General features: G+C 39.6%; 1 protein-coding gene across 4 annotated transcripts in view; it reads right to left on the bottom strand.

Moving 5' to 3' along the window:
• Window positions 1–24,944, bottom strand: part of LOC125321200 (amyloid beta precursor protein) — a 206,325-nt gene that overhangs the window by 16,283 nt on the left and 165,098 nt on the right. For 2 of the 4 annotated variants that reach the window (XM_048293621.1, XM_048293618.1), the window contains 2 exons: window positions 15,027–15,248; window positions 7,944–7,997 (listed from right to left, as the gene is read on the bottom strand). In XM_048293621.1, the coding sequence (XP_048149578.1) occupies window positions 7,944–7,997; window positions 15,027–15,248 (276 nt within the window). The remainder of the gene's footprint in view (window positions 1–7,943; window positions 7,998–15,026; window positions 15,249–24,944) is intronic. The other 2 variants (XM_048293620.1, XM_048293622.1) reach the window with 1 other exon arrangement.

Genomic DNA, 24,944 nt, shown 5'->3' on the forward strand with positions numbered 1-24,944 from the left:
TAGAAGGGAAAGTTCTACGTGACTTCCCATAACTGACTAAACGAAAGGAAATAAGGTGTAAATACACATCTATTTTTCACAATGGAAACACTTTATCAGTGGGTCCCATAAGGATCTGTGCTGTGCTGTTTCTGAAGTGATCTGGATAAGAGAGTGAATAGTGGCATGACAAAGTTTACTGACAAAAAATAAAAGAAAAAAAGAGGATAGTCAAAGTAAAACCAGCTGCAAAGAACTGCAGAAGGATCTTACAAATTCCAAGAGCACAATAAAAGGGAAATTATATTCAGTGTTGATATAATGCAAAGTGCTGCTTGTGGGGATACACAGCCCTAACTATACATATAGCTATAAAGACTCTAATTTAGCTCCGTTCCACCCAGGACAGAGACCTTGGAGTCACTGCGAGTAACTCTGTGGGCACTTGGCTCAGTAGCTTTCAAAAAAGCAAAGAGAAAGGTAGGACCAATTATGAGAAAATAGAGAAAACAAAACATTGTCACACCGCTGTATAAACGATACAACCTCATTTTAAATCTGGCTATTTATTCTGGTCACTCCACCTCACACAAAGGCAGAAGAACTACAAGAGATATAATGCAGGGAGACACAGATGATCACAGGAATGGAATGGTTTCTGTATATGAAGGACTAAAATCATGAGTCTTCAGACTGGAAGAGGCAAAGGAGGTGAAACACAAGAGTGTGTGACTGCGAATGACAAGGGGAAAGTCTACGGGAAATGGTCATTCATTACTTCTTCTAAGAAATACAGGACACTAACATGTGTTACATGCAGCATACATACATAGAGCAGATTGAAAAGTAACATAAGAAAGTGTGTGTGTATATATATATATATATATATAATTCAGTACAATGCAAAATTTGACTGTGGAACTCACTGGCACAAATCACGAGGATGTTCAAAATACAAATGAAAAAATGCATAGAAGGAAGGTTCCTTCAGGATTACTGAATACAATGGTGAAAATACAGTTTTCTGTCCTGGAACCTATCAAATGCTAGCTGCCAAAAGTTCAATGGATGTGCCGGGGTATAAGGCAGAGGTGAAATCTGTACATACCCTGTTTGTACCACTGCTATAGGTAGGAAAATGGACATGAGCACTTCTGCTCTTGGGGTCTGACCACTTTTACTGAAAGCAAAGCTGCAACGGCTGAGACTATGGGTCTTTGTCAGCTTCTGTTCAACAGTCGAATGCCACAGGCAGGAGTTACAGCAGCATTTCAGGGGCAGAACAGGTCATGTCAATGAGCACCAGAGGGTGGAAAAGTTCACCAGTAGTCTCAGCTGCTGGAAAAATGCAGGCTCAGGCTTCCCTAGAGCAACATTTCTTTGATTTGGTTCCCTTTTCCTCCTCCCCTTCCAACCAAACAGCAGCATGGGAGCCATGCTTTCAGCATGTAGCAGGTTAAACCATGTTTTTTTGCCTTGAGATCAGGCATAAATTTTTTGGTTTGGGCCAAGTTACCAAGGCCCCACAAAAATGCCATGGAATCTGAACACAAGGTAGGACCTGATATTAGGAAGTTAATGATGTTAAGACTTACTGAAACTTGTTTTTGGCAACTTGCACCAGAAAAAGTTCAGAAACAGAAAAATCTTTTTTTTTTTAGCTGTTGCATTAACAAACCCGATAGCAACTTTTTCCTTCCTTCTACCTCCCTTACAAGTTATCAAAAAGACTTCAGCTAGGGTAAACTGCTGGTCTTCTGCAAATAACTGATTATATAGTAGGGAGAAGTATGACATTGCACTGGAATCAATTAAATACCTGGTATGAGATAAAAATATATATGGGGTTACATACACCTTTCCACAACGTTATAGAATTGAGACCTTTAAGAGATTCTCTTTATTACCAGTTCATTCACTTTACTGTCCTGGTGACCACACATTTAGTCTTGCACACTAAAATCACAGATATACTTTTCAAGGGTAGTAACTGAAGAAGGAAAAACTTCGGGTCCTTCTACAACTTTGATCAGAGGTAAGATGCAAACAGTCAAGGGATTCCTAATACCTCTTTACCCTTGCATTGAAGACAAACACATGAAGAACAGTTCTCCCTCTGACAAGAACTTTAATCCTGACCTGGGACAAAATGATCTTTTTTCACCACCAATTCTAAAATACACAACCCAAACACAAAAGCCAATATACAAGATGAAAAGTGAGAGCAACAGCCTCATTGAAAATTCACAAATAATGATAATCATTAACAGTTTTCTTCTGGATTACATACCATCTTTAGGGAGTTGCATTCCTAATAACTTCAATTTAAAAATGCTTCAATTCAGCTGGCAAATACATTAACTCACAGCTCCTCAGAAAAACTGACAAAGCTATTTTGTAATAAAAAACCATGGGGTTAAAAGCTTCTAGTGGAATTCAACAAAATGAGCTATGATGGGCTTTTTATTGATATTGCTTTTAATTAGCAATATTAACTGTTTTTATACATACATGTGTACACATGAATCTGTGCACACATACATTTCCAAACATCAAAAAATGGAGAGTATGAAACCCTTATTTATCCTTGACCTAAAGGAAAAAAAAATCATAAAGAGTGAAAATTTAGTCATATGAAATAAAAACCAAATAGCTGCCTTGGGGAACACTTTATACTCACATTGATGAGCTTCTGTGTTTGTGTAAATATATATTTATGCTTTCAGAAGACTAAAAAAAAGAGGATAGAGTGAATTCCACCAAGGATATAACTAGGTGCACATTATCTACCATACTGCTTGCAATTACTTCATCTACTGGTTACATAAACAGTTAGAAAGGTTTTGTGATATTGTTTTGCACAGATCTGAGACAGTGTTAGCTGTGCCTGAGGTTACATCTAGAGTTAAAAATTAAATCTCCAAGTGAAGCACAGTTTAAACAACTAGACCTGGGTGGTCTCTACATAGAGAAAACCAAAGTACCAGTTTGAGTGACTGCGGTACTGACTGCATTCAGGAAAACATTCAGCTCCATGTCAATGAACTGTGCTTGAGTCACAGGCAAGAACAAGAAAAGAGCTGCTGAATCAAAGCCTGTTACATGTGTGGCAAACAACTTTATCTGGGTTAAGCTTCATCTGAGATAAAAAGGGTGGAAGGGAAGGAATGCACTCTTTGAAACACCCCAGGGGTAGAGAGCTGCCTGTTCTAACCAAAAGTTCAACTATTACTTCCATATGACTCCGTGACTTTGTGCAGGTCATTTAATTTTGAAATGAAAGAAGAATGAATATTGTACACTCATAGAGATGAAAATGAAGATTATATGCTCATTTTTGTAAGGACAACTCAAATATCTTTGAGGGATATGCACATTTAAGACTGCATGGAACTAAAACTTTCTGGTCTCTCCTAAGGTGACAGTGAAATGCTGGTTTCACTTTTACTTCATGGATGACTATGGGGCTCTCAAACTGAAGAAAGCAGAAAATAAGTGCAATACAAGTGTTATCTTTTTTACAAAAGAATCTCATTGGAACAGAGTATAAAATAATTCTTTCTCAGAATACATGTGTAGAAATGAATAATCAGAACAAGTAAAATCTGGTTTGATAATCTTTCTGGTATGTCAATCCAGATGCTGTGCATATGCACCTATAATTGCATTCACAGATAGCACCTATCTCATTTATAAAATAAACCAAAACAGTCTAATGGAAAATAATCCATTAATGACTTTTATTTGGTAGCTGCAGACAGTTTGTTTAAAGCAACTGTTTAAAGACTGTTTGTTTGTGATGTTAGTATTGAACATCACAAAGACGGGAAAAAAATATGTTGGCAGTTTCTGGCAAGAAAATGAAAATAATTAAGCTGCTCTATGCCCTCACCTCATATAGACTGCAGTGTATGTGCTAATGATTCTGCAGAACAGCCATTAGGCTTACAGAGCCTCTGCAACCATGAGGAAATAAACCCCTCCATTTTTATGTAATGTAATAAAGACAGACATGTTATGATTTATTAGCAGAAGGGCCAAAGACACAGAAGCAGCTTTATGTGCAATGTTTCCCCAAAATAATTAAATGTTTGCAAAAATGATCAACTGACAAAGAATTGGAATAATACAAAAAACCACCACCAAGTCCAAACTATACTATATGGAAGAAAGTAACATACTTAATAGCATAAAATCCTTGCATTGTGAATTATGGGCATCTTGTAAGTGATGTAATTACAGCTGTGAGTGTATACTTACAGCTGCAACTCTGCAACAGATGAAAACATGCTAAGCAGCATCCCTTCTGATGTCACATTTTCTAATCTTCACTCAATTTCCACAGATCAGACCTGCTGAATTAATGTAAGTGAAACAAGCTCGCTCATGAGCATCTAGAGATGTTTTTATATGTATTTTTGTGTGTGTATATGTCTCTATATGTACATGCACGCACACAAAGAAAAAGTTACTAATGAACAGATACCCAAAATTCAGTTGCAAGAAATTAAGTGTTCATCATGAAAAAGTGACTGCTGGAGCACAGGAGAGAAGGAAACACTACTGAAAAAGTTGTCATCAAGGTCATCAAGGAAAGAGGTATTTGTTTTGTCTCGGTTTGAGACAAAGTTCTTCCTGTGGAAGTTCTCAGGCTGGACTGGAGCCTTCTAACATCTAACATCTCCCTGTATAAAGCAATTTATAAATAGCAAGAAATATGTCATAAATCTGCTACAATTTTGTGCTGTATTAAAAAATAGCTCACTGATGACTACTTAGTACATCTAGATATTTTTCTTCCCTTTGACCTTTTACCATCTTGTTTACTTCCTTTTTAGTAAGGAGATGATTAGAAATGGTTTTAGGCATAATTCTTCTTTTTGTTCGCCCATTTGTGAAATAAGAAGGGGAAGGACAGTAAGTTGAGGCACTAGAGTCCTTTTCTAACACCCATGTGAATTACACAGATGTTTTATCCATACCAGAAAATGGGGCTTGTCCAGACAATATTCTTTCCCTAGGACTGATGTACATCAGATTCCAATTCAAGCTTTAACTGTAGACAGCCAAGGTGGAGCACAAGGTGGGGGTTTAGACAACCGGCAGAAATTTCAACGGATGCTCTGAACTTGGTCCTTACTCGTAAACTTTTCTGCTCTATGGACTGGACAGCTCCTTACTTTTTCTGACTTGACTCACAGACTTCATTTCTTGAAAGAGAATGATGTGGTGAAGGAAGAAGATTCTAGGTATCACAAATACTACCATCACCTAAATACTTGTTGGACTAGATGATCCTTGAGGTCCCCTTTCAACCCAGTATTCTGTAAGTCTGTGAATCTATTCTGTACTCTGACCAAACTATCTCTCTTGTAAGAAAGTAACAAAGATGATCTGCATGATTTTGATCTGCCTGTAAGAAAAACATACTGATCATTTTAAGAATGTTGTGTGAGCAAAAAGTACTGAAAATAAAATTAAAAAGAGAAAAAAGGGCACATGTTTGCATGTTTGTTTTAGTCCTTTCAGAGCTCATTTTCTTCAAGAAATTCAAGCAGCTACAAAACATTCACTTGTTCTTATGCAGGCTTGGAGTGTTGCATCTTTTCACCCTGAAGAAGCAGGTCACTTGAGCCAAGCAAATAGAAGCACCAAGCCCATGGAAAGGGCAAACCTTTCAGGAAACCAACAAGAAGCTGGGGAATTAAAAAATTACAAGTAGCTGGATGCATTACTCTGCAGGTCTTTCATTAATACTTTTTCACTCTAGACTAATTACTATTTTTTTCATTTTTTTTTTTAATAATAGCCCCAAACTGTAAAAAGAGACTATCCCAAAAAGACAGTTACTGCACGAAGCGTATTTATTTTCCTTTTTGAACCTCTAATATAGAAATTTTATTTGTAATTAGCAAGTAAAGTAAAACAGTTTTAAAGCACACATTTTCAAACTATCAGAATCCCTTTTGCACTTCACTGTTTAAATAAGCATCCATTTGCTTTCCTCTATTCCTAGTTCATGAAGATACGCAGACTGGAATAATTTCTCTGTTAAACTGAAATTTTGTCACACATAAATTGCTTTTCAAGGATGATGAAAAACCACATGGACATTTATAGACAGAATCTGTATCAGTAAGAAAAATTTTTTCTAGATCTGGAAATGGTGATTAAAGACATAGGGAAGTTAAGCACTACTTTTGCAGTTTAGCAGAACATTGAGAAAATATTCCATGCAATTTTCATAGTGCGAAAGTTACGGCATCTACTGGAAATTTCAAGCCATAATGGTCACATGCTGAAATACTTTTTACCTGTCCTTAGTAGTCTATTGCACACATTCACCAAGATCACTCATGACTTACTTTTAGTACTATTTGTATCACCCCAACCAACAAAGTGCTCCAATACATTTAACTAAAACATATAGTTTCACTCTGAAACTAGAGTGTAGAGTGTGTTCCAGAGAAGAGACACTGAGGATTTCTGAGACGTGTGTTTACGTGTGAGGGAGCAGAAGGGAGGAAGGAATAACCTTGAGTAATAAATATGGGCCTCATAACAGGAGATTTTTCAAGATGACTGAAATTAAAATTGTAAATAATCATGGATTTTAATATTATAAGAAAATGGCTAGACTGAATTAACATTACAAAATTTGGATTAAACATATGTATGTTTCATCTGTGATACTTCTACTGCTCTTGGGAAGCAAGGTAGATAATGCAGTACTGGAGGGATTTTTCCCTGATCCCAAGATTTTTGGCATTGTAGCTCTGTACCTGTTTCAGGCTCTCTTCATGGACTGAATTAAGACTCTAAACACAAGTAAAGATGTCGGACTCCTAAAACAGTGCTAGGAGCACACTACCTGGCTAGTTCTGACACATGTCCCAATTGCTGCAACATATGAGCTTATTTTACCTCCCGCTGTAGCAAATTCTGTAGTTGCTAAACATGGGTGAATTATCTGAAAGATTTAAAACCACTAGGAACATGCTGTCTGTGATGCTATCTAATGGATGTTTGGAAGACAAGATGAAGGGAAAAAGGATACAGATCAATCAGTTTAATGTGATCTGAAGAAAGAAAACACAATTATGATGTGACACTGAAATAATCTTGACCCTAAAATATATTCTCACTATGTCGAAGAGTTGGAGAGTAACCTCTTCTGAAATAAATGGCTGTTTCCTCCCAATGGAATCAACAGTTTCAGGTAATTCTGAACAAAAAACAGATGAAAAAAACCCCAAAAGCAAAAAAAAAGTTAGTATGAAAGCTGAAATATTTTTTCTTTTGGAAACTGGAATTGTCCCATTTTAACTTTTCCAAACATTTGCAACCTAGTGATCTGCTATTATTCTGAAATCAATACAGAGACAGTGGTACATAGAGAGGAGAAACAATCACCTTGTTCTGTCCTAGAATGGAATGAATAGCTGTGTCCTCAGGCATCCTCAGGGAATCCAGAAGGATAATACTGAGTTTTAGGTATTTGGAGGTAAGTAAGGTAAGTACCACAGCAAAAAATATCAATGCCCCCTACAGTTCTGAAATTGTACGCATTAATTCTTTATTAGCCCTGCTCACTCTACATAGAGCATTCAACATTTCTATCATACATTCCCAAATTAGAACCAGCGACTGTATTAAGGGGTACCAAGTTTACCATCTCCTGCACCTGCCAAAGTGTTATTACTGGAAGGGATGAGACCTTCAATACAAACCAGTTCTGGGTCTGGGACTCACTCCAGCTGCAAGCACACATACCAAATGCCCTCAATATGGACAGCAGTCACACAGGAGGAATTTGTTAGGGAACGATGCTTCCCTCATTCATGGAGTAGCATTAAATTTTATGAGAGGGGTACACCAAAGCAAAGGTAAATCATTTAAGCTCCAGCAGACCACATGCATGCCAGAAAAATACAGGTTAGGTAAAAGCCATGCAAGTCATATACCTGGTCGTGTGGTGAGTCCTCTGTCTGCAGCTGGGCGGGCATCAACGGGCTCAACTAGGCATGTGCAGAAAAGAAACAAAAAAGCAAACAAAAATAAACAAAATCCCCCAAAATTATAAAGTCAAGTGGTCTTCTCGTGGGACAGTGCAGGAGAGACATACTGCATCAACAGTTACCAAAGCAACAGCTAGAAAATATCTGCCTTCAGTTAATCCTGAAAGTAAAAGGAAGGGATAGGTGTGACTTCACAAGGAAAGCTTCAGAGCTGAGGCGTCACTTTTACATCATATTCTGGTTACTGCTTCAAGTGAGAAACCATTAAGACTAAAGAATTTCTGTCAATAGAACAAAATCATATTCATTACATGCAAATTTTTTCCCATTGTCTGATCAGAACTGGCAGCCAGAATGGACACGAGTTCCTGCAGCTGCTCTTTACCAATATTGACTTAAAAGCCAACTGAATATCTCCTTTTTCATTTCAACTGGGATTCTTTACAGCACCAGCTATAATGTTTAAAAAAAGTAAAGCGCATTTTGAAAATACAATCAATATTTCATTCCTATATGTTCTGATTTGTGAACAGCATATTTGTCTTCCAGTTTTTGAAAGGGAAACAAAGAAGAAACACAAATTTCTATCCAACTGTGTGCCGTATCCAGTTTCACAAAACTTTTTTATTACCCTACTAAGCTTTTATCTGCTGAAACCTAAGGTTGATGGAGCTCACTGGCACTAATAAAAAAACAGGATTTGCAAAACTTAGAGCTATTTGAGTCACTGCCTACTGCCTCAGTTAAGTTCAAACATACTGGAAATGTTTATTAAAACATTCAGATTTTTACTTCTCTTTTTTAGTTGTTTCTCTGTTTTGCTCCAATTGTGTTGCCTTATCTACCCAATCTTGGACAGTGTCAAAGAACTTAAATTCAGAAATGAAATGTTACATTGTTCCTTAGAATTCAGATTTTTTAACATATATTCTCATTTATTTGAATTTCTGGATTCAGGTATGAGCCTTTATCAGCAGTAAGTGAGCAGCAGTAACACAGGAAATCTGAGAGATCCACAGTTTTCAATCAAGAAGAACTGCTCACTGGAAAATCACACAAACCTGATGGTACTATTGATTTGAGCAATGGAATTGCCGATCTTCTCAGGAAGCATGTGTCACTGGCTTAATGTTCCTGTGGGTTTGACAAACAACCTACCATGCTTATAAGTGAGAGCCTAAGTGACTCTCATGTCCTTTGCACACAGGAGATGACTGCATGAGCTCCTGCCTCTGAAAAAAACCCCAGTAATTCAGCTTTAGAGTAGCTGCAGACTAAAAGCACATCAGCACATCTGACTCACTTGTGTCTCCAGAAAGGCAAACTTTCACAGAGCTTGCTGGTCTGGTGCTGCAGAATTCAGAGTAGCACTAGCAGACCATGCAATTGTTTTCCTTACATAGCTCTATATAAAACGCAATTTCCATCCTTAACTAAAAGCTATAGTTTTGAGTATTTTCCCATTTATGTCTTCTGCTAGGTTTTCAATATTCTCAGCACATATCCTCAGGCAGGTCAACAGTAATTTTCAGTGGCAAGGACCCAAGGGAAGAAACAACCACAAGCAAACATTATCCAAACTGCTCTTGCAGACCCCTCCTCTGTTACCCTGGCCCCCACATTCTCCCTAGAAGGCAGAGGGGTTTTATTTCTCTCCTCTTTGTAATCCTACATGGCCACAGCTATGGAGAACTGAGAGAGAAACCTATGCATAGCAACAAAAATGGGAGTAGGTGAAGGGGATAAGGATGAAAGAGGTTTCTGTTGCAGAGTAGCATGAATCTGACCTCAGAGTAATGCAGTATTTGTGGTTAGGTGAAAGTATTACTAGTGAATAATTCTTGTAATCTGTAATTTTGGAAACACTTTACAGGGGGGAAAGGCTGAGCCACTGGCACATTTCTTAACTGACACAGAAGCAAAAAGACCTGGTCAAGGTCACAAACCAACTTCAGGGCAAAAACTGGAGGCAAATGGTAAGAGCCAAGGGTCTTCCAAAGCAGATTGTGATGCCAGGCAGCCTGGTACAAAGAAAGACTGGTTTCTGGAGAGCCCTGAGCTACCACCTTTTGAATTTCAGTAGCATTTTAAAACCTGCCTGCTCTGCCCCAGTACTGATGTATGCACAAACAGCAGTTGACTCTGAAAATCTTGTCTGTGGGTTTTCTCACTGCTTGCCCTCACTGGACCACATCATCTCAACAGTTAATGAAGAGGGAAGAAATTTAAACCTACTACAGCATTTATCAATAATCAAAACTCAAATATGTACTGTGGGTTATTACAAAAAAGGTGCATTCATTTTGATGCTTGTTGGAGGTTATTTTTCCTTTTGCTTTTCTTTCTCTTAGGGAATTTCCCTCCATTTTTGTTGCTAAGGAACAATAACTAGGCACTTAAGAGAGACAAAAGAAGTGACCAAGCTCAGGGGAGGAGGACATCTGGCTGCACTTCTATTATCTGAGGGTATCTTTCAGAGGAGCAGAGATACCTGAGTGTTGGGCTGGAAGAAGAAGGGGCTGGGGCAACTGCTAGCTCTCTTGCTCTCAGCTGAGGAGGAGGAGGATCTGAGCTGCTGCCTTGGCGGGGGGGGGGGGCATGAATTCACAGCCGCCACCAGAGCCCAGCTTAGTCCTGCTTCTTCTGCTGTGTGTGAACCTTTGCTTGTGAGAGCAGCCACTGAACTGGGACCTCATTAACAGCCGACCTCACTAAAAAAGGACTTTCACCATCTGTTGGGGTGCCTCAGGGGAAACCCTGGGATCCCCGAGCCTCTTCCCCCTACAAGGGAACCTCTCTCTCAGCCATGTTCAGGAGCTGGGCAGTCACTTCCCAGCCCCTGCCATTCCTCTGTCACTGCTCCAGGTCTTTTGCTACACTGCAGGCCCCACAACCCCTGTCTGCCAGGGGGTCCCATGGTTCCAGCTACAGCTGCCAAGTTTCTGATACATCTTGTCTACCACCCCAGGATTTTGCTCATCCCTGCCTTCCCAGCTTGCTACTCCGAGGTCCCTGCTACAGCTCCTTTTACTGTCCAGAGGGGGCACCGGGATCAGCTGCTCCACGGGTTTGTAAAGGAAATGCCTTTTCCATCCCTTCCGCCGGCTGTGCCGCCATTACCCCAGTGCAGAGAAACGGCCGAGCTCGCGGCACAGCGCCCCCTGCAGGCGCGGGGAACCATCGCACCCGCCCTGCCCGGCTGGGAGCCACCAGCGCCCCCTGCCGGCTGTGAGCGGAACTGCACCGAGGGGGAAAGGGCCCGACAGCTGAGAGAGGCTGTGGTTGGGTCTCTGGCTTTGTTTGTTGTCAGAGTTGTTATTTGTTTGCCTTGTTATCCATATACATACTTGTAAACTACTGTTATTCCTTTTCTCATATCTTTGCCTGAAAGCCCCTTGATGTCAAAATTATAATAATTCGGAGGGAAGGGGTCATATTTTCCATTCCAAGGGAGGCTCCTGCCTTCCTTAGCGGACATCTATCTTTCAAACTGAGACAATGCTCCAGAATTATATTTCTCTTGAATATACTTCCATGTGCACAGAAATAAGACTGAAAATGCAGTGTACAAATAGACTCATCAAACTAAATTGCTACATCTTTATTTACACTGACTACTCAGGCTTCATAGAGGCCACACATTCCCACTTTTATCTAATACTACTTCTCTTTTCAAAAATAAAAGTACATCAAAAACTGGTACGAACCAGCAGGTGTGCTATCTGATGCTCACCTATCAAGAACATTGTTGAGGGAGCAACTGGACAAATCATAAGGATAACACAGTACATTTACAGGAATCTCACTTTAGATAAATACTAGATATAGGCATTAAGGCTCCCTGTAGCCTGCAAGCTAAAATACAAAGTGTAAACCACCAAATCATTAGTCACTGGCAAAATGCCCAGAGAGCCTGGCAGTGTCAGAGCTTCACAGATGTTGGGAGTTTGTTGGGGGTCACCTCTGAAGATGCATTTTGCATTGCTGAAATACAGTTTCCTGACATTTTTCACGGTGCCTCTGTACGGTCCTCAGAAAGTGTTTCTCTTGGTCAACCTAATTTGTGTCACATCACGCTGGACATCCATACAGCCATGCAAGTAGTATATTACCTGTTACTTCAGATTAACTTCTGTGGACATTTCCAGGGAAACTATCTCAGGGGAAAACAAGGAAGGAAATACTTGCAGAAAACACTGAGCTATGCTAGACTTTCAAAGTCTATTTATTTTTAGACTGTTTTACATTTATTCGTCAGTAAAAGCAATTCTAGGAAAATAAACTATTTGCACAAAACCTATCCTTTAAAACATGCAGTTTAGATTGGGAAAATTTCAAATGGAGTTATGAAACCTTAGGATTACATGGCAACACACCAATCCAATACATTATTAATATCTTTGAGTGAAACCTGGGATTAGATCATGGTCATGGAAGGAAATAGGCATGGGAATGAATAATAACAAATTTTAGGGAGGGGTTGTAGTATTTCAACTTCATCAGTTCATCAGAGGGGAAGAAAAAAAGAGGAGGAGAACATTAGGTCAATTGTTATTAACTTATTGCTACTTCCAAACCATATTATAAGAAGACAGAAACATGTTTTTGGAAGCAACGTAGACAAAGCCGGAAGTATGACCACTATCAAAGAAGAAAACATGCACGGGAAGTGAAGTCAAATGGCACAGTCAGTCCTGGGATTCTGGAACAACGAAGTGGGAGACAAACACAAAGGAAAAAACAAAGCTGTGAAATTCCCCTTTGATGCTATGGGCAAAGGTACAGAGAGGGTCTCCAAAGAAAGAAGGTATTGTAGGCATGATGACATTAAGAACATTGTGGTTTGGGTAGATGACAGAAAAGTATAACAGGAAACAAGAAGGACCTGAAGAGTCCATGACCTGAAGAGGTTTAAGTCACCAAACGATTTCCACTTCTAACTGTGCATACTTGAACAATTATAACGGTTGGCCTAACAGAACTGACTGCTGCAATAAGTTCATGACAAATATAATACAATCCTGGTATAAAAATCCAAAACTAAACCCCAGCAACTTGAAGGCATGAAAGAATAAGTGCTGCAACAAACCACATACTGCATTAAAACACACAGGACTAATAATTAAATGGTATGCTATTCCACGCAGGAGAGTTTTTGTTTCTTATTTGCTACATACATTTGAAAAGGAGAACCATGCTCAGTATAGCTGCCTGTGGGAATTCAGTGTCACTTTGAAGTACCCTTCATAATTAGATTCTGAGCTTAGACAGGTTTCTGAAGGAAAAAATATGCTTGTGTGATTAAACTACGGGTATGTCTGGGTGCACCTGTCTACCTAATAACTTCTAAACCTGGTGACTGAAATCAACATATTTTGAAAGCTAGCAGGACAGATATCAAAAATAATTAATCCCCCCCATGTTTCATGAAAGCAGGCAGCAGGTATAGAAACTGATGCCTCGGATGCCTTAGCTACGGAAAAAACTGGAGCAAGAGCTGGAACTGATAATTCCTGCAGGACATACAGCATGAGCCAGACTGTGACCTGCTGCTGGCAGACAGCCTTGATATGTGCGCTAGGGTTAAAGCAAGCTGCAGCTCCTTCCCCCAGAAAATGAGGTTCAGCCTGCCAGCCTGTGAGCCGTTTGTGCCCCTTGTCAGTGCCTGACATGCTCCAGCCAGCTGCTCTCACTGCCTGGCATGCCACTTGGCTACAAGTGCCCTTTGGACACAGCTGGAGTCCTTGTCACCATCTCCTGCCTTCTGGTTCTTCCTGCTGGCTGGTCTGTTGAGTTTGCTCTGGCTCTGCTCTTTTACTTGGTCCCTAACTTGCAGTGCTGACTCCCTGGTACTCTGATTTTAGCCCTACTCCTGACCAGCCTCCCCTCCTCCCGTCAAATCTGCTAAACATCTGCCTCACTGACCTTTGTGCAGGTCTTTTCTTTTGCCTGATCCTAGGCTTCTCTGACTTGCTGGGACAAACTTTGATCACAAAACTATTTCTGACTCCACTGATTTCACTTGGCACCAACACCAGACCTGGCAAATCCATGTCTATGTTCCACGTTTCATCTCCCACACACCCAGTTGCTCACAGTCACTCACACACCATGCTGGAGTGAGAGTAACTGCATAAGGATGATCTCAGAACTCATTCTGAGAGCAGGTACAGCCCAAGCCACTGGTTTCAAAAGACTTGAGGAGGATGCTAATGTCTGTGCAGTTCAGCTACAAATCACAGATTTGCCTGAGAACACTTCTGCAGTTCCAGGCTCTGTATGTACTGTGGCTTTGCAGTATCAAACTTTCACTGATGTGATTAACTTACCACTAGTAACAATGCAGTTAAACTTTTAAAGGAAAACAAAGGCAAGAGGAGGAACTTAAATGACATGACCCAAGTCCTCAGGTTTCTGATTTATTGGCTCCAGTGCCTAGGTTAACTACCAATTCCAGATTCTACATGGATTATTTAAGTAGCATACAGTCACTTCAATGAAGTAGTCAATGAACAACATAAAATACTCCTCAGGAAAAACCTTTTCACTAGCCAAGTTGTATTGATGAGCATGTAGGAACATTTCTGCAGTACATTCCAGAAAATAACATCATGTGTCTGCTAGGAGTATGCTGGAACTGTAGTCATTTTCATGCCAGCAAATAAAAAGCTCTATCTTAAATAAAACACTCATTTCATCATGGCACAGATCTAACAACTTACCTATCTCCCTTTGGTCATTGTCATATATCTTACAAGACTGTTACTCATAATCTCCTAGAATTTATTATGGCTTGTCTCTGAAGGCAAGTAAGCTCAACTCTGAAATTTATTGTGTGTCTAAATTACAGATTTTAGTCAGGACTTTCTGTTCCATCAGAGACACAATTGACATGGCAGACCAGTTCCAAATGTACACTTCAGAACATTTATCCCACTTACATTAAAAAATATCAGTTTTCAGGGAACAACATGAAGAGAAACCGCAAAGCTCAGGAAGTTCTGTGGCTTCTCCCCCTATTGTACTTACCCTCATTTTCAGTATTGGCTGGAACAGAATCGACTCCAAAGGGATGCCATGGCTGAAGGTCATCTAGGCTGAAATCTCCATCCACTGGAAGAAGTTCAACTGTAGTCTTTGTTTCCGTCAACGAAGGCATAAGAGCATCATTTCCATAGCTGATTCTGGGTTCGCTGATCATATTGGCCAAAACATCATCAGAGTAGTTTTGTTCTTTCTGAAGTAATTCATCTGCAAGGAAATTTCAATGCAAAAATTATCTGGAACAGCCAGCGTATCTACAGACCTATTTTCAATGCTATTAAAGTAAGAATTCACTGTTGTGAGATTCTGTTTTCTTATGATAAATAAAAACATTACGGCTTGGAATAGTAAAAACCCGATGATAAGCACTGCCGCTAAGGCATTTTATTGAAACATCAACCAAAATTGTTCAGTACTGTTTCCTATCCACATTTCTACCACATAACAGATCACAGGTCTGTGCTATATACATTCCTTGGCTCTTCCTAACCACTTTGGAAGGAAGCACAAACAATTCTCTTCAACTCAACATGCTGCCATAAGTCAACTGACAAGAGATCCACAGGAAGGAATGTCTTTGTAATTTCTCCTTCCTCTTAAATGGTCACTGCCAAAGCTCATCACAACTCTTAACTCCTAAATCTTCAAAGCAGTCACTCTATTAAATTCGGTTTACTATAACACATCAAATCTGAAGAAACATTTGATTTTTTAACATATATAACTTCATCATAACACTGAAGTAGTTCTTTGTTAAAAAGCAGTAATAGACATCTACAGGCAAATTATTTTACAAGCTACCAGCACCTAAAGCTACACAGTATTATCTATGTTGTGGAGTTTTTTTTCTTGAAGCAAGGTGAGAATAATCAAAGTACCTTTCAGCTCCATCAGGTGTATAGGACACACTGTTCAACTCAGTGTTAAAAATAAGCTCAGAGGTTGTGTGTGCTTCATTATTCCTACTCCTGTCTCACATAAAAGTTCCTCTGCTCTCAGAACAGGAAAGACATGGACTTACTGGAGTGAGTCCTGATGGCCACAGTTATCAGAAGGCTGAAGTACCTCTGCTATGAAGACAAGCTGAGAGACCTGGGGCTGTTCAGCCTGGAGAAGAAGACCTTACTGTGGCCTTTCAATACTTAAAGGGGGTCTATAAGAAAGATGGGCCAACTTGTCATCAGGGCCTTTTGCGATAGGACACGGGGTGATGGTTTTAAACTGAAGGAAAGTAAATTTATGTAAGATATAAAGAAGAAATTTTTTACAATAACGGTGGTGGTAGATGCCCTGTACCTGGCAGCATTCAGGGACAGGCTGGACAGGGCTCTGACTAAGCTGATCTTGTTGAAGATGTCCCTGCTCATTGCAGGGGGAGTTGGACTAGATGACCTTTAAAGGTCCCTTCCAATCAAAACTATTCTACAATTCCATTCTTGATCCCCTGCACCTTTCACTGACATCTGTTTTTGTAGGAACAACATACTGTTTGCAAGTACTTTGAGGGAACTTGCTGCACAAGAGCGCATTGAAGTAAGCAATTGCAATGAAGACCAGTAATTGCTAATAAGGTGCCAATAATGAGCAGGTACCACAGAGCTAAATAGTTCATAATAGGAGACTGTAATAGAGTGCAAGTGAGCACATGAGTACACACATGGCAGCTAATGATACAATAGCTTTTACAAAGATTGTCTTCTCTGCACTTCATTAAGGACCCCCTGACTGTTGCTACTTCGCACCCACACCTCTCCCATGTAGCAAGTCAGGGACATGAATCACCACTCTGTTGCTAAATCCTTTATGCCACTCCACAGGGGCTCACTCATTTCCTGGTAACATCAGTGATGAAGGGCATCTAATTTTCTATACACCAGAGCTTTAGATCCCTCAGAAAAATCTTTTGAATGTTATGTTTCTCCCAACTTTATGCGATGAAGCTTCATACCACAGAAGTACAATGTAACCATGCAGCAGGCTCAGTAAGGACCCTTACTACCTCACGAGCACTAGAGGTGCCACTGCTTCAGTGCTTCTGTCAACGATGATGCAGTAGGGCTCTGCTCTTTAATACATCTCTCAAAGGCCACCTTGAGATAGCTGATGAAACTTGCTGCCACCCTATTCCTGTAACACTAAATTCAGAACATCAAAAATAAACAAAATGTTGCAACCTCAGCTCTGGGACAAACATGGGTTCTGAATCTTGTAAAATAATGTTTTAAAATAAATTTTCCAGTTTAAAGCGTAATTACTTGAGAAGATGGTAAGACTAATGTGAACACAAAATTTAATTATGTGATTTAATCTATCCATTAGAATGACTTACTAGGACAGTATAGAAAGCCTATGTCAGTCACACTGAATTGTTTTTCTTTTCATGTTCATTTTACTGAAAACAGTATTATTTTATAACACCTGTTTAATCTTCAACATAGAAGTTAAGTCTGATTTTTGTTTCCAAACTGCACTTACACTACTCCTTTTTCAAATTAAACCACCTCCTTTAATCAGAAGAACGACAGATGAAGCACCTTGATATTCTGAGCAGACACGATCACATGACATGTTAATTTTCATCAGATAGGGATGAAGAGACTACAAAAAGGAGCTGGATTTTAGTGGCCTGAGGGAGGAGTCTGGTGTCCATGTGCCTTGCAGGGAGCCACACATGACAGCAGCTGAGAATACTGTACTACCATGTCATCATGGACCACAAGAGAGAGTGTTACAGTACTGAGCATCTTAGTGACGGCAGACCTTTTAAACCGTGGGCATTGGTTTTCGGGGAGAGCTCCCCTTGTTCCCACTGTTCTCCCCATCCCCAGAGGATGGTGTGGGGCATCTGTAGAGACCTGGAGCTCAGGCAGCAGTGGCAGGGGATGGTGCTGGGGAAGCTGTGCCCCAACCACTCCTTTGCCCTGGGCAGTGCCAATCCTGCACAACTCCTGTCCATACCCTGCTGCTGACACCTGCAGACAGCTCCTGCCCTTGGAAAGGGACAAATGATGCACAGAGGGGAAGGAAGGACCTGAGCTCTGGCAGTGGAGGAGTGGCACCAGGACTGGCACAGCACTCAGGAAAGGCCATGGTGCAGGCATGGGTGGGCCTGCCAAGCTGACAGAGAGGGACACCAAACTCCCATCACGATACCATGATTATATCCAAATTTCTGAGGGCTGGGAGTAGTCACACACAAAGCCCCTCTCAAGGCTACCCAAGTGGGAGCATGTTGTCAGCTCTGTTGTTTTCCACTCAGCTGTGGTGCACAGCCTGGAGAGGAACTGACCTGCACAATAGCTCAAGTGAGGCAGACAGATACTACAACCATCAGAATTATGATCACATCCATTTTACAAGCAGGGAAACAATGGCCACAAGTCAAGCCCATCTGACAGGATGAATCAGACACTGAATGGCAGTGAGAAATTGGAAGTGCCTGCCATAGAAGCTGCTGGAGTCCATCACACTGAGGCAGCTGTGTCTGCATTGAGTAAATGATTCACAAATAATTGCTTCAATAGCTGAACTGCTAAAAAAAGTTTGCCTTAGGATTTCCAGTTATTGACACTACTGGCAAAGTCCAAGATCAGTTTTTCAGGGCTGATTTTGTTCCAAATATTGACGGCTACTTGAACCATCAGTTACGCTAATGGAAAGCCGTACATCTACTCATTGACACAGTACTCCCTCCCTTCTGCAGCTGTCAACTCAATTCCCCCACCATGCAACAATTCCCTAAATAAGCAGGGAGCAGGGAGTACAGACACAGCTGGAGGCTAGGATGTGCATTCAAGATTGTTTCAGGGGTTTTATTTGTATTGTGAATATCTTATTATTAGGTGCTGAAAATAGAGAGATTCTAGGTTGCTCCTCAGAATTTCATCTCACATCAACAGGACAAAAGCTCTCTGAGAATCTTCCCATAATAAAAGTTTTTTGTTTGGCTCATTATCTCCTTGTAGCATTCTGCTCAGCCTTGCCATTGAGAAAAATAAAGTGGATGGCAAAACTTTTTGTCCCTCTGAGAGCATGTGCTCAAAAGCAACCATGACCTTGGGAAAAGCCCACACTCAGCTGGGACCTCAGACCTCCCACCAGCTCTGGATTTGGTGCGAGGGTACGCAGTTGCTGCTTCTCTTCCAGACACTCGAAATTCTCCTTCAGGCACCTAAACCTTTTTTTTCTCGGGATGAGAGACAGGCTCACTTCTAGTATTTTAATAAGATGCTTCTTGGATTTCTCATAACACCTAAGCAAGTTTCACTAATTCTTGGGCGCACTGCAGGCATTTCCTCATGGGTCAATACTCTTCAACAACAGCATCTAGAAAAATTCAAGTGAAATATGTTTGGGGAACTGGATAAAAGTGTAACATCACTCCAACCTCCTTTCAAGACTATTCTCTTATCCCACCAAAGAGGCAAACAGAGCCAAAAGCAAAGAAAGAGCTGAAAAAAAGAAATAAAATTTACTACAAAATCTTCTGGTAGATACTGGATTGTTAGAAGCTATTTGTCTATAATGCCCCAAGACCACAGCTGTATTTCCAAATCTTTGCAAATAGCACTGTGCTAGAAAAGATATCATGACACATCCCAACAAAGTTGATGGAGTCTTGGAGTGGCAAAACCCATGTTATGTTGAAACCTTATCTACTTTTACTGTCACACAACATTGTTTCCAGTGTTGAACTCTGGGACATACTTCCCAGCCCTTAACTGGCACAGCTATGATGACACGAATTTCATGTGGAACAGCTTCTCTTGCTGTCCTGGAATGCCAGCAACCCATTAGCTATCTTTCAAACCATAATTTTTATTTAGTTCATAGTTTATTGTTTAAAATTTCCAAAAATTACTGTAATATTTGTTTGTTGTGTTTTCAAGGAGCCCATCTACTAGATGAAAAGCTCTGCAATCACTATTACGTGCAAGATCATTGTATTTATTTGAAAAGCAGCTCTAAAATTAGCAATTGTAATTGTGGAAGTTTTAAAAAACAATTTCTTAAACCAGATTAGAAATGAAGTGCACCCAAAACACCTCTAATTAGCACTAGTTAAAATACCACCAAATTATATGCATAGTCTTGACCCAATGTCAAACTTCCTTTGTAAATTGCCATCTACATGGTAGAACATATACTTGATCCAACAAAGAAGGGCTTGGAACCAGCTCAAATAAACTCGTACAAATGCAGAGTCTTATTGCCTCACTTACCATCAGTGACCACTGGGTCTGAACTGAACATGTGTCTTTCCCAAAGTTAGTTGCTTTTGAGCATGTGCTTTCAAAATGACAAAACTGCGAAGTGTCAGCAACCTCCCCGTTCTTCTCAACAGCAAAAATTGCAGAGCAATTGAGTCACAGCAATGGCTTCATTTGCACTGGCACACATTGCCTTAATCCAGTCTGAAGGCAGCTTAAATCATGCACATGATTCACAGGATTCACTAAGAATACCAACGCAATCATTTATTACAGCGCATGTGGTACGAGGTAACACGTTTAGCTGCAGCTTTCAATTGTACGCCTGCTTTACAGGCTAATTCAATGTGTCATGTTATCTTCTAAAGCAGTTGCACGGATGTAATTTTCAGTTGCACTGATGTTAGGTTTTAACTAACTTTGGGTGTCTGCATCTTGTCAGCTGTATGAATCAAAACTCCCCCAAGTTGGTAAATATGAAAACAAAACCTCCTGTGCCTTACCACAAAGAGTGAAGCTCCACTGAATTTCAAGTATTTTGTTATTTTAAGATGTTTTGTTGAATCAAGCACTGTGCGATCATGATGTTACATATTGCTATGAGTCATAATTATAACATTATCAAGCTGCAAAACACAATTCTGTGGTATTCAGTGCTGAACTAATTCATTTGTATAGTACAAGTCAAATATAATTTAGAGAGAGATTCTGATGAGAACTTTATTGAAAGTGACCTGCCTACTGGAGGGTGGAGGAGCAACTTTGTTGCCCGTGTACTTTGAAGATGATGATGGAGGAATGCTATGGTAGATCATTCCTGTGAAATACTGGAAATGATCCCAGCCTTTAGTGCTCAGATCCATACTGACAGAGAAACGTGACCACCCCATCAGATCTAAGCTTTCTTCTCACCTCCTGGTCAGCCTGTGAAATTATGCCACAGGTCTTTTTGTCTGGAAACTTCTTCAGTGCAATATGTCTCTCCCTCAGGGCTAAGGGGAAACAGAAAGAGCAAGAACCATGGAAAATAGCATTTCATAGTTCTTATTTTCTGTCCTTCAGAGACATCACCACTAGGGCAAGAGCAAGTAGCAGCCAAAACCCTCCATATTTCAGAAATTTCTTATGTGTATGAAAATCTTGTTCAGTAAGTTGAAAAGAATTTGCCTTTTCCAAATTCTCAGAAAGTGAACATTTAAGATATCACGAGACAGTTGACCTAAAAGATTTTTTCTAGAAGTTAATAAGAGAGTAAGTATCCCATAGCCTTAGACATCACCTTGCTGGCTAAGAACCTAACTTCAGAAAAAATATACATTTGAACTTGAGAATAGCTGCAATAATTAGAACCACGCTAAAAAGAACATGCTTCTAATAAATTAAAAAAAAAATTACAACTTTAGCACTTCCGTTTCTTTCCCATTTCTTGCTCCTTCTATTTAAATTCCTCTGGATAACAATTCCAAAGACTGACACACTAGCTCTGTAATATATTATATATAAAATTATATTAGCTTGTGTAGACAGTCTGTAACTGATTCTCACTGGACACTCACAATTTGCCAGCAGGTAAGAATTAAGATGATTCCTTTGTTTCTTTTACAATCTGTGATCCTACAGTTTTGGGCTGCTTCAGTACTCATGGACATTGACATCATGAACTTGATTTAAGATGACATATCTATGAAAAATTTACACATATAGTCAGTGTATCAAGAAAATCTCCAATAGCTCAGCATAATGACATTTCCATTAACGAGCAACATTTTACCAAACCAGAGCCTCCCCTCTGACTGGAGCTATGCATTCAGAAAGTCACCTGCTCTCAGATCGTATCTGAAAGCTGGACAACTGGAAGCCGTTTTCAGACTTTTGTTATCTATCAAAAAGAAAAAAAGAATGACATCTCAAATTTGGCACATGATGAACTAACATATGAGTTCCTTAAAGCGTAGCACTAGAAGCAAGAAGGAAACACTAATGAGAAAGGCTGAGAAGCCATTCTGCTTCATAAGAGTAAGAGCAGACTTAAAAAAAAAATGTGGTACCACCACATGTTTTATCTGCATCATCTCAAAAGTGAGTGCTCAGCTTTTGGCTTTTCACTGAAGACACTAAAGAACAGTATATCAATTCAGAGCAAATCTGTAGCTATAAGGTAATCCTAATTTATAATGCTTTTTAAAATCAAATATATCCAGTATTCCAATTTAAAATAATACACACACTCCTAAAATTACAACATTTTCATACAATTATAAACCTACTACTAGCAAAAACAAGACTCTCCAAGACAGAATTTCCCAGTCTATTGTCTTGACACCAGAAACTGACTGGTGATTTAGAAGAAAATCCTGATCAAATCTATATTTCCATGTGTATCCAATCAAATAAGAAAAAATAGGAAAGACTACAACCAATAATTGGACAATTATTCAAAGTTTAATGCTTTTTTTTCATTGTGCACAAGTAGGCTCTAGACTCTTCCAGAGGGGAATCAAAAGGAGTTGTTAAGTGGACACTGTCTCAACCTCAGCCTGTTGCCCAGAGTGGTCTCATGATCATGAACTTCCTGTGGGATCTGTACTGTGGATAGCAACTTGCTATTAAAAGAGAACTGCCTATGAAAAAATACTTCAGACTACAGTAATGCAAAAGACACGGAATAAGGTCTTCAAGAAGGATCTATTAATGAAGGGCAGAGTACTCTCACCATCAGCTCCTGAAGAAAATCAAGGCAACACCTTTAAACCTCTCCTGCAAATAGATGAATTATTTAGAGTGAAAAAATTTAAATACTCACTGAAATAGCAGATGCTCATAAAATTTAAAATATACTTTGTTTATAAATTACAGGTCCACGATTATTATCAGTTTTCAGTTCTAACACCTAGATCATGAGACCAGATTTTTTAGAGTTGCAAGTGAAACAGAACAGCATTATTCAAATCAGAGGAAAATATTCTCTTTAATAAACTTAGTCACTTTTATTAACTTTTTATTCTGATTAAATTTCTGAACTGGAAAACAAGATGTCCCATATCTTTCCCTGATGAAAAAGCCACCCCAGTCCAAAGCCACCTGAAGCCATTTATCCTTTTCCCAGTCAAAAGCTCGTTTAAAGGTTTCCAAGGGTATTGTAATGGGATCATTCAGAATGGTGTAGTTCATACCAAGTAAGAACAGTAATTACCTTGTAACTCAATTTGAGTGCGTTAGACTAGAAAATTCTTAAAATTGCTTTTTGTTTGTGGAGGTGGCAGTTCTAGGCTGCTTAATAAGAACCAGTTCTAGCCTTTCTCTAAAACTAGAGGCAAAAATACTGGTAGCATCTGATTGATGCTATAATGGCATGCATCAGAGTCCTTATAATGCCTTAATTTTTTTTCTGGTAAAGTAAAAGAGTGTTGTTGAGGTGAATGAATTAGCACTCCAGGATTTATCTGCACTGGGACAGACCATGTTCAGCGAACTGGCATAGAGAAAGATAAGGAATGATGGTGCTCATCCTCAAGGCAGTTGGGTTTTGCACCAGTTGATGAATGTGCATCATCCAGACAATGTAAATAGAGTGAGCAGTTGCAGTACTAGCAAAAACCCATATCTGAGGAAAGCTGGACAATTCCTCTTCAGTTTTATACTTTCTGCCATGCTGGAGATCAATGGAATTGTCATTTCTAAATTGCCCCAGGCACTTGACTAGTACTGTGTAGGCGAGCGTTCAGTTCTGGATGCAAGGAAGCATCATTTTTGCCAAAGCAGAAGTATTGAATTTCCACCCTCATCTCTTTAAAACCAGCACATTTTTCTGTGACAGCAAGTCTTCTCTTGAGATTTGTTGGATATCTACACCACACAGAAATTTCTCAGTAAACTAAACAGAGTTTCTGGAAGTAGGACAGTTGTATGTAGGTCTTACCAAAGGTTCTGTAAAACCTGTTGTCTAGTTTTAAAGAGCCTGTTTGGTGTGTCTGTGCTGTATCATACAAGCCCATATTCCTGCCCTTCTGCTCTGCCCATTGTGCCGATACATATAATGCAACTGGAACAAGCAGTCAAAAGCAGCCTTCAGAGAATGTGTATTTGCACAGGTACCCTGAAGTGACTTCTAGCACTAACTGTGCCTGTGCTTTCTCCCCATAATTGATTTGACATATTTATGTGTATCCAGTAAACTTAGCTTTTCAAAGAAAATTTTGAATTTTCTGTGAGATGGTTATACACCTTTAATATTCTCCCTTGGAGGCCTATGGCATTCAGTTGAAAAGATGACTTGTTAGGATTCTATATTGCTGCATCAGTGGTTAAAACCAGTAGAGTTCTTCCACAAAAGCAAATGAATTCTGTGTTAAACTTTCCACAGCAACATTGAGATAGATTTTGTATGCTTAAATATTGACATATGGCCCAGGTGGAGTGCCTGATGAGCAATTAAGACCTTTTCCGCCCAAGGACTTTTTTTTTAAAGCATTTGACTAATTCATATACATATGCATACACACTCTTGAGCTTTTTTTTTTTTCCAAGTGTTGTTTTTCTCTTTAATCATCAGTCAATGTATGTCAACTTCCCTTTATTATTCTGATACCTTGATATGGCAACCCAACTTCAAATAAAGGTTCAGAAATCCTAAGTATTGCTTCAAAATATTAAACATTTTTGAAGGTGGAATTCTTCCCATCAGGTAATTTTA

The sequence above is a fragment of the Corvus hawaiiensis genome, chromosome 2 (genome assembly GCF_020740725.1).
Source record: "Corvus hawaiiensis isolate bCorHaw1 chromosome 2, bCorHaw1.pri.cur, whole genome shotgun sequence".
Classification (NCBI taxonomy): Eukaryota; Metazoa; Chordata; class Aves; order Passeriformes; family Corvidae; genus Corvus; species Corvus hawaiiensis.